The sequence below is a fragment of the Entelurus aequoreus genome, linkage group LG24 (assembly GCF_033978785.1).
Source record: "Entelurus aequoreus isolate RoL-2023_Sb linkage group LG24, RoL_Eaeq_v1.1, whole genome shotgun sequence".
NCBI lineage: Eukaryota > Metazoa > Chordata > Actinopteri > Syngnathiformes > Syngnathidae > Entelurus > Entelurus aequoreus.
Window position 1 is genome coordinate 14,547,400 of NC_084754.1, and position 11,045 is coordinate 14,558,444.

The 11,045-nt window shown below is 38.2% G+C and overlaps 2 protein-coding genes across 15 annotated transcripts in view; both read left to right on the forward strand.

Annotated features, from left to right (window-relative positions):
- abcc8 (ATP-binding cassette, sub-family C (CFTR/MRP), member 8) overlaps window positions 1-8,088 on the forward strand; it is a 124,516-nt gene extending 116,428 nt beyond the window's left edge. For 12 of the 14 annotated variants that reach the window (XM_062036173.1, XM_062036178.1, XM_062036174.1 and 9 more), the window contains 4 exons: window positions 2,130-2,233; window positions 6,182-6,315; window positions 7,681-7,743; window positions 7,826-8,088. In XM_062036173.1, the coding sequence (XP_061892157.1) occupies window positions 2,130-2,233; window positions 6,182-6,315; window positions 7,681-7,743; window positions 7,826-7,963 (439 nt within the window). In that variant the 3' untranslated portion in view covers window positions 7,964-8,088. Of the gene's footprint in view, window positions 1-2,129; window positions 2,234-6,164; window positions 6,332-7,680; window positions 7,744-7,825 lie in introns of those variants that run through there. The other 2 variants (XR_009824362.1, XM_062036179.1) reach the window with 2 other exon arrangements.
- Window positions 8,089-10,764: 2,676 nt separating this feature from the next.
- The window catches only part of kcnj11 (potassium inwardly rectifying channel subfamily J member 11), a 1,640-nt gene continuing 1,359 nt past the window's right edge, over window positions 10,765-11,045 (forward strand). Inside the window, exon 1 of the mRNA XM_062036010.1 lies at window positions 10,765-11,045. This exon is cut by the window's right edge and continues 1,359 nt beyond it. Coding sequence (XP_061891994.1) covers window positions 10,847-11,045 — 199 coding nt within the window. The 5' untranslated portion in view covers window positions 10,765-10,846.

Sequence of the window (11,045 nt, forward strand, 5' to 3'; positions counted from 1 at the left end):
TTGCCATCGCCTTGATACTGGCATGATGGGATCAATACTTTCTTTACGTCCAGAAAATTACTCGACTTCCCTTACAAAGTTTAAGAGACTGCAGTGACTCTACTATAGTCTGTCAGTGCAAACAGTCCACCTCTCTCTCTCTCTCTCTCTCTCTCTGCTGCTCACTCAAGCCCCGTGCACACCAAATCGGATTTTTTTGCCCTCAAATGACACAGATCAGACTATCTCAGTAAAACTAAAATAATGTTTTTTCAGTAACAGTAGAAGAGAAAGTCAAACACAAATACAAATAGACGCACATTAGAGTGAAAGAAACCACAGATGATGAAATGCACTGGAAATATTCTAAAAAAATATACAACATAAAGTGGTAAGAAATATGTCAATAATGAATAAAGCAAAATATGTTGTGGACCAAAATTCACTCCATATTCTCTACAGCTTGCCAGTGTTAACATATCTGAGTTATTGTGCAGAAATATGGGGAAATAAGTACAAAAGTACACTTCATTCACTTGGCATGTTACAACAAAGAAAGATGAGTTAGAATAAAACATAAAGACATATTTCACACAAAAGTCATAATTTCCCCATGTTTGTTGTAAAGAAGATTTTGGCAAAGTGAGAGTAATAACTTCATATTGTTGGTGGTTCTGGGTATTTTTTACGTTTTTTGCGCTGTTGGGTGCGTGTTGGAGAGCTAGCTGGTCACGAAACACTGCAGGCATGTGGCAGCGGCGTGCGTCAAATACGGCTGCAAAATTATTATTCGAAATAAAAGCATGTTTTATTATAAGATTATAAACTGGAGTATGTTTAGAACTATAAAGACAATTTATTTTGGTTTATTTCATCAGAAATACTAGCATCATAACAACAGCTGTCAGCAATTGCATGTCGCACACGTCCTTGGTAGCAGTGATGGCGCCTCTTGTTTATTTGGTCATACTCTCTTTATAAATAACTCTGCCAGCGGGCAAACACCACTGCCCCCTATTGCCCAACCCCTGAATCACAGCTCAGAATCATAGCTACTACTACTGTCACAATATCATACAAAAACTGAATGATCTTAATGACTAAATCCACAAATGGAAGAAAACTATGTCAAAAAACCGCTGTAGGTTGACAAATCAAAAATTATTTCTCAGTCTTTGATTTTGACTACATCGACAACCGCTTATTTTGACGTCAGCCATTCCGAAGGGTTTCAAGATAAACATATGTTACTGAATATATTTACAGACAATGCTTTGTGTTATTAGTCATTATTAGTATCAACATTTAAGCGTTTTTTTTTTTTATATTGTATTTTATATATATTATTTTATTCACTAACAAATGACCCTGCCTTACACATTTCAGCTCTGACTTAAGAGCCTTGTTCTGCATTGCTGTAGTTCATGCCATGCATCAGGGGAGCTGAGACGGTCCTAAAAAAGGACTTGTGTTATTTTTAGAGCACCACATCACTGACTATACACGCTTTGAAGAATAGGTGAGAGTGGAAGCTGCAAAAATAAAAATAAAAAAAACAAAACATCATATTTTTTGTACATTATTTTATTATTATCCTCGACCTCATTGTACTGAGCAACATGGACAGAGACTTGTGTAGCACTTTTGTGTTTTTGATGCGTATGTAGACTGTTTCCTACACATTCTTACAAACTACGATGACATGCTACAGCACTGCTGGCGTTTTATTGCAGCCACCATTTATTTGTATGTTGTTTGTGTGCAAATACTCCTCTGAACGTCTTTCTGTATCACTACTGATTTAAACATTTTAAAAAAACATTTGAAAGATGCATTTGTACGAGGTGACTAGGTAAACTCGAATAAGGTAAAGTTAGATTAAATACGCAATTTATTTTTTTGTATCCATGGAATTAACATTTTAGAATCTACAATGATTTTGCAAGTGAAAATGTGTCAATGTGTCTCTGCCAAAAATGTACTTATTTGAATGTGTGTTGGTCTGTGTGTGTGTGTGTGTGTGTGTGTGTGTGTGTGTGTGTGTGTGTGTGTGTGTGTGTGTGTGTGTGTGTGTGTGTGTGTGTGTGTGTGTGTGTGTGTGTGTGTGTGTGTGTGTGTGTGTGTGTGTGTGTGTGTGTGTGTGCGTGTAGGTTCAACCTGGACCCAGAAATGAAGGCCACAGATGAGATGCTTTGGGAGGCTTTGGAGATTGCTCAGCTGAAGCCTGTTGTTAAATCGCTGCCAGGGGGGCTGGGTGAGTTTATAATAGTTAGATCTATTTTGGTGTGTGTGTGTGTGTGTGTGTGTGTGTGCGTGTGTGCGTGCGTGTGTGCCATATTAGGCATATTTGTCCACTTGTCCAATAGCATGCAAGAGACCGTTTCCCTGTACAAAGTAGAAGATGCTTATTACAGTAATCCTCCTGCATGTACAATACAGTGGGGCCAGCATGGCTCAGGTGGTAGAGTCGAAGTATCCTCGAACAAGATACTGAACCCCAGTTGCTGTGTCGTCGGTAGGTGAATGCGGTAATGGTGTCGAAGCGTTTTGGGTACCTTGAAGTTAGAAAAGCGCTATATAAATTATAATCCATTTACCATTTTCCACACTTGCTGTATCACATGACCATCAATTTTTAAAGTGCCTGCAAAAGCCTTTTTTACGCGAGCTAATTGTTCTCCGGTGTCGTCTTTGAGTTGTCCTCAGGTGTCGTCTCATATTCAGACGACTCCCCTTCATGCGACTTCCACTACCAGCATGAAGAATGTGATGAATGCTTGCTGTTTGAGCTGCCTCTGTCCTTGTCCTTCATGTTCTCCTCATGTCACGGATGAGAAAAGGGAATAAGTCTGGGTTTGGTATCGATCCAATACTGATACATGCTTGAAAATGTTTAAGATTTGAACCAAATTGAAAAATACCAATTATATACTGATACTACCCTTGATATCGACCGATACTATATACATTTCAATCAGTGCACTCACCCCTAAAAGTGATTACTGAATAGAATATTAATGCTCATCCAATCCGAAGCTACCTTTTGTGCTTCATGTGTCCGAGTGTCCTGTGTGGAGTAAATTACAGTATTGATCGTTCCCTGGATCTAGTCTTCAGTTGCTGAAGGTCACCTTGTTGCCCCACTGGGAGGGCTACGCCAAATAAGATTCATAATCACATTTGCTTATTTACTGGACTAATGTAAGATAAAACTGAGCCATAGCATAACACATTAACATAACAAATTAACATAGCGTAACACATTAACATAAGATAGCAATACATAACTAATCATAATAGATTCACATAACACATTAACATAGCACAACGTAACAATACATAATACGTAAACATAAAATAATGTAACGTGAGATAACGTACGATAATCTAAGGCAGGGGTGTCAAAGTCAAGGCCCGCGGGCCAGATCCGGCCCGCAAATGAATAATCTATGGCCCCCGGGATGATATTTGATTAGTACTAGAACCGGCCCGCAGGCCACAGCCGCCTGCTGCTGTTTTGCACGCACCAATACTCCATCAGTGTTGGCGCAAGGAATTTTCAAAATAGGGTAACAGGTACACCATCAAGTCATAAAAATGGGGTCCCAAAGTAAATTTTTGGGGTCCCACTTTTTTGTAAGCGTTATCCTGTTATATCTCACATTCTATATTGTGTTTTGGAAAAAGGTTGTCATAAATGTTACTTAATTCATTAAAAAAATATATAAAAAAGAAAACACATTTTTATGCATATATAACTTCATTCAGTTATAAACGTTCATTCACTTTCTTCTTTCCTTCATGGATCTAAACTTTACCGCTGCCGGTATTTTTTTCTATATTTTTATTGTAATATTTTCAGAATGTGTTTGTTCTATTTTTGGCCAAAGTAAGACAAAGAAAACAATCTGAAGTTGTCTTTATTTTTTAGTTTTAACGGCATGATTTTAATAGTCCGGCCCGCGTGCGCACAGATCTTCCTCCATGCGTCCCCTGAGCTAAAATGAGTTTGACACCCCTGAGCTAAGGTAAGGTAATGTAACATAAGCTAAGGTAAGACAATGTAATGTAAGATAACAAAATATTATGTAAAGTTACGTAACATAAGATAAGATAAGGCGACATAAGATAACGTAATATACAATTAAGTAACATTACATGACGTAAGATAAGGTAACGTATAATAAGATAAGGTTACATAATGTAAGAATACGTGACGTAAGATAATATAATGTTTTGTTATCTTCTGTTACGTAACAAATGACAATGTAACATCAAGAACAGCACAACAGACTGCAACATTAAGTTGTATATAAGAGGCATGATCATGTGTTAACTATAAAGTTGTACATAAGAGGCATGATCATGTGTTAACTATAAAGTTGTACATAAGAGTCATGATCATGTGTTAACTATAAAGTTGTATATAAGAGTCATGATCATGTGTTAACTATAAAGTTGTATATAAGAGTCATGATCATGTGTTAACTATAAAGTTGTACATAAGAGGCATGATCATGTATTAACTATAAAGTTGTACATAAAAGGCATGATCATGTGTTAACTATAAAGTTGTATATAAGAGGCATGATCATGTGTTAACTATAAAGTTGTATATAAGAGGCATGATCATGTGTTAACTATAAAGTTGTATATAAGAGGCATGATCATGTGTTAACTATAAAGTTGTACATAAGAGGCATGATCATGTGTTAACTATAAAGTTGTACATAAGAGTCATGATCATGTGTTAACTATAAAGTTGTATATAAGAGTCATGATCATGTGTTAACTATAAAGTTGTATATAAGAGTCATGATCATGTGTTAACTATAAAGTTGTACATAAGAGGCATGATCATGTATTAACTATAAAGTTGTACATAAAAGGCATGATCATGTGTTAACTATAAAGTTGTATATAAGAGGCATGATCATGTGTTAACTATAAAGTTGTATATAAGAGTCATGATCATGTGTTAACTATAAAGTTGTATATAAGAGCCATGATCATGTGTTAACTATAAAGTTGTATATAAGAGGCATGATCATGTGTTAACTATAAAGTTGTATATAAGAGTCATGATCATGTGTTAACTATAAAGTTGTATATAAGAGCCATGATCATGTGTTAACTATAAAGTTGTACATAAGAGTCATGATCATGTGTTAACTATAAAGTTGTATATAAGAGCCATGATCATGTGTTAACTATAAAGTTGTACATAAGAGGCATGATCATGTATTAACTATAAAGTTGTACATAAAAGGCATGATCATGTGTTAACTATAAAGTTGTATATAAGAGCCATGATCATGTGTTAACTATAAAGTTGTATATAAGAGGCATGATCATGTGTTAACTATAAAGTTGTACATAAGAGGCATGATCATGTATTAACTATAAAGTTGTACATAAAAGGCATGATCATGTGTTAACTATAAAGTTGTATATAAGAGGCATGATCATGTGTTAACTATAAAGTTGTATATAAGAGTCATGATCATGTGTTAACTATAAAGTTGTATATAAGAGCCATGATCATGTGTTAACTATAAAGTTGTATATAAAAGGCATGATCATGTGTTAACTATAAAGTTGTATATAAGAGTCATGATCATGTGTTAACTATAAAGTTGTATATAAGAGCCATGATCATGTGTTAACTATAAAGTTGTATATAAGAGCCATGATCATGTGTTAACTATAAAGTTGTACATAAGAGGCATGATCATGTGTTAACTATAAAGTTGTATATAAGAGTCATGATCATGTGTTAACTATAAAGTTGTACATAAGAGTCATGATCATGTGTTAACTATAACGTTGTATATAAGAGCCATGATCATGTGTTAACTATAAAGTTGTACATAAGAGTCATGATCATGTGTTAACTATAAAGTTTTACATAAGAGTCATGATCATGTGTTAACTATAACGTTGTATATAAGAGCCATGATCATGTACTACCTGAACAAGGAGGTTGTAGTTTGCAGTAGTTTAGCATCATGACAAACAGGAAACAGATTTGACTAAAGACTTAGACTTCCTTTTTTTTTTTTTTTTTTTTTAAACTTCATGCATTAAATGAGTGTCAATCAAAACTGAGCCCGGGCTTTTAATGTATTGATCACATGACATATACACCGGTGTACCTAATGAAATGGCTTCAATGTAACATTCAGTCCGTGGTTGTTTCCAGACGCCAACGTGACGGAGGGCGGAGAGAACTTCAGCCAGGGTCAGCGTCAACTCTTCTGTCTGGCCAGGGCCTTCGTGAGGAAGAGCAGCATCCTCATCATGGACGAGGCCACGGCCTCCATCGACATGGCGACGGTTAGTGCGTGTTTAGGGCAGGAGGACGCGGCGGTCGCCGGGTCATTTTCAACCGTCGTCGTGGTAACGACAAGGGAAGAAACCCAACAGTGTTGCTGGAAATGGACTCGGGGAAAAAAGAAAACTTTGCGATAAGAGAAGAGCCTGAGGGCCTGTGTGTGTGTGTGTGTGTGTGTGTGTGTGTGTGTGTGTGTGTGTGTGTGTGTGTGTGTGTGTGTGTGTGTGTGTGTGTGTGTTTGTGTGTGTGTGTGTGTGTTTATGTGGGTGCGTGCGTGCGTTGTATTTCTACCCTTCTTGAGACATCAACAAGGAAAGGTACCTTCCATATGAGGTGAACAAGTTAGGACATAAGTCATGGTCCCAATACGGAAAACCATAATAGAGAATGTCTCATTTGCACCCCTGGTGGTGAAATCTATCAAAATGAGGGTGGTACCAAAAAGAAGGGATTTTTCAAATTGACTCTGTCGGTTTTAAGTGCGCCGCCTCTGGTCAACATATGAAATAACAAGTGTGTGTAAAAATTTGAAGTGCTCCCCCTCTGGCCAACATATGTAATGACAAGTGTGTGTAAGGAATTGAAATCCGCCCCCTTTGGCCAAAATTCATTAAAATAAATATGTATATAGAGACACACTGTAATAACTTGAAGTAAATAATGAAGATTAAAAACTAATTACAAACAAAAAATTAAATTAAATAAAAATTTACTAAAATCAGTCTTTTTCTCACAATGTGTCGACTTTTTTTTTTTTTTATAAAATTGGGATCAATTTCTCATGTTCTTTCTGTTTCTGTAATATTGCAACATTTTCTCGTAAAATTATTGCTTTTTTTGTGTAAAATGATTACTTTTTTAATGCAAAATGGTGACATTTGTCGTCTAAAATTCCGATTTTTATCACAATAGTGCCAATGTTTTTGTTGTTCTTGTAAAAGAGTGACATTTTTTGCGAAATTGTGAAATTCCAACTCATTTTTCACAACAAGCTTTTTTATATTTGCAAAGTATGTATATATTATTAATGTTGTAAATACACATATTTATATATATATAGAAAGGGTGGTCCTAAAGAGGTTGGCATTTTTCGGAGGTTTCAAGAATGTGTGTGTGTGCGTGTGTGTGCGACTTATCTCCCGAATGACTAAAACGACATTTTGTGGTGACAATAATGCAGCATGGATGCCCTAAAGCACACAAGGCCAAGCTTTTAGCTCAACGAACCAAATCCACTTTCTTTGCTCCGTCCAGTGGACGCAAAGAAAGGAGGAACAAAAGAAGTCGCGAGCATGTTTGGGCGCAAGATGCACACACGTTCAAAGTTCCCACTGTCACTGTGATGACGAGTATTTCTGCTTCCGTAGGAGAGCATCCTGCAGAAAGTGGTGATGACTTCCTTTGCAGACCGAACAGTCGTTACAATAGCAGTGAGTGCAAACACACGCTCGCTCACAAAGTGCAGACACAGCAATAATTCGTCATCTAAGCGTGCTTTCCTGTGCCGCACAGCATCGCGTCCACACCATCCTGAATGCCGATCTGGTGATTGTGATGAAGCGGGGCATCATCCTGGAGCACGACGAGCCTCAGGCCCTGCTGGACAAGGAGGACAGCGTCTTTGCCTCCTTCGTGAGAGCAGACAAGTAGCACAGTGAAGGAGGCTGAAGGAAGACATTCAAAGTGCAATTGGGATATTTGACCTTGATTTTTTTTATTCATAGTGTATTATACTTGTATATAGCATACTCAAACGTTTGTTAATAAAGTATATATTATCTCTTAACGGTGTGTTTTCGTACTTGAGTGGTGGAAGCGTGGCCTAGATTCATGTCCTCACGTGGTATCAAAGGCACTGCTGGAGCCAAGACTGACTGTAGAATGTGATACGAGTGCCCAAAATATCCACTGCACCTTCTTGGAACGTCAACAAGGAGTCACAGAGCAAAGTGGACACGCCACGTTACAGTGTGTGCACTGTAAATAATGAATACGGAAAACAATTGTTTAAAAAGTAAACCGTAAAAACAAAGTTTTATCACAGTAGTAAACGCAGTGGACTCCAAGAAACAGTAGATAACCTAAGTTACCATGGTTACAATGTGTGGGAAACACCTGACTTTACAGTGAAAATAAAGAAACCTTGTACAATGCAAATACTCCAAAATGTACGGTATTATTCTGTCTAAAGATTTTGACGATTGTACATTTAAATTTCCAGCATACCTTAAATGTTTTAGGGGTTTGTGTTAAAGCATTGGCCTAGTTCACTTTTGGCTAACAACAGATTTTGTTGTATTTTTGTGGCAAGTCATTTCAGACATTGAGGGGTTATGTCTATGTGCTGCTAGCTCACTTGAAGGAACATGTTGCTGAAGGCCGTGCTGTGAGTTGTCCAGTGAAAGGTTGTACAAATACTTTCAAGTTAAAATCTTCATGTACCTTACATGTCTCGGAAACACAGGCATTTTGCAGATATTATTGGTGACAGGGTGGCACAGTGGTTCCATTCCCAGGCTCGGGTTATTTCTGTGTGGAGTTTGCATGTTCTGCCGTGACTGTGTGGGTTCTTTCTGGGTCCTCTCACCACTAAAGACATGCACCTAAGAATAGGCTGATTGACAACACTAAAATTGGCCTTAATTTGTTTTATGGTAAATTCCTGGCAACGACAGCTGCCAACATTTTACCTTAAATTATATAGTTTCTTTGTAAAAAATATCACTTTTTTTCATAGTAATTTTACATAAGCAAAATCACGTTATCAACTGTAAAATGAACGGGTTCAACATCAACATATCGCAATGTCCTGTACTTACGGTGCATTCCTGGCAACCACAGCTGCCGCTACTTTACTGTAAATTGTGCATTTTAATTTTATTTTTTTTTACAGTGTTCACACTCACATTTAATGGCAAGAACGCCTCAAAGATTCTGCTTTAGTTCATTAACAAGCTGCTGTATTCCTTTTTTTGTGTTTGTAGTGGCGTGGAAGTACACTGCATCGCACGTTTCTAAGCTTGCCATCGTGAATAATCGATTGGTTAGGTTACTCAAGGTTTATAATGTTTTGGTTTGTTTCCTGGCATGTAAAATAATGCTAAAAATAACCAGAATATAGCAACTTTGGTAACACTTTAGTATGGGGAACATATTCACCGTTAATTAGTTGCTTATTAACATGCAAATTAGTAACATATTGGCTCTTAATTAGTAGAGATGTCCGATAAATGCTTTGAAATGTAATATCGGAAATTATCGGTATCGGTTTTTTATTATTGGTATCGTTTTTTTTTTTGTTTTAAAAAACAGAAGATACACTTACAATTAGTGCACCAACCCAAAAAACCTCCCTCCCCCATTTACACTCATTCATACTCATTCTGGTTCCTACATTATATATCAATATATATCAATACAGTCTGCAGGAGATACAGTCCGTAAGCACACATGATTGTGTGTGCTGCTGGTCCACTAATAGTACTAACCTTTAACAGGTAATTTTACGCATTTTCATTAATTACTAGTTTCTATGTAACTGTTTTTATATTGTTTTACTTTCTTTTTTATTCAAGAAAATGTTTTTGATTTATTTATCTTATTTTATTAATTTTTTAAAAAAGGACCTTATCTTCACCATACCTGGTTGTCCAAATTAGGCATAATAATGCGTTAATTCCACGACTGTATTTATCAGTATCGGTTGATATCGGTATCGGTAATTAAGAGTTGGACAATATCGGATATCGGCAAATAGCCATTATTGGACATCCCTATTAATTACTCATTATTAAGTACTTATTCTGCATGGCCTTATTATACAACCAGTAAGCCATTAACTAAGACTCTTCCCTCAATAACCTCATAATTATTGCTAATTAGTAACCCTAACCCTTATATGCTCCCTTACTGTCCAAATAACTCTAAATTAGGTATTTTGGTACTTGGAATATGTTCCCCAAACTAAAGTGTTACCGCAACTTTTCACCTTAATTGCTGTGGTTCTTTTGTTCGAGGGAACCTTCAGCGTTGATGCGCATGCGTGCGCATGCTCAGTAGCGTTGGGTCGCAATTTGGTCGGAAGCCAGGCCCTGCCTGCTGGATGCGTAAAGGTGTTGGAGGGGAGAGGAGGCGAGAGGAGGGGAGGGGAGGGTCTTCCCCCCCCCCCCCCCCCATAACGTGTTGATGGAAAATAAAGCGCATGGCCTTGACGTGTGGACCGTGACGATGATCGCCTTTGTGCGTGGCAAAGCGTGACCCGCGTGGCCGCCTCTGCAAGCTGAGTGACGGCGGCAGCTGAGGGCAGGAATCCCCCCTGGTGGGACCCGGGGAGAAGGCGGCAGAGCTCGGAGCGACACACACACACCCCCCCACACACACCCCCACACACACACACACACACACACACACACACATATACATACACACACACACACACACACACACACACACACAAATATACATACACGCACCCACGTACACGCACACACACCAGAGAGAGGGAGCCCTCCGGTGCGTAATGTGGGGGCGACCATGTTGTCCAGGAAAGGACTCATCCCGGAGGACTACTTGCTGACGCGCCTGGCGGAAGATGTCCTGCAGCACCCGAAGTTCAAGGCGAAAAGCCGGAAAGCGCGCTTCGTGGCCAAGAACGGCAGGTGCAACGTGGCGCACACCAACATCCGCGAGCAAGGTCGCTTCCTGCAGGACGTGTTCACCACGCTGGTGGACC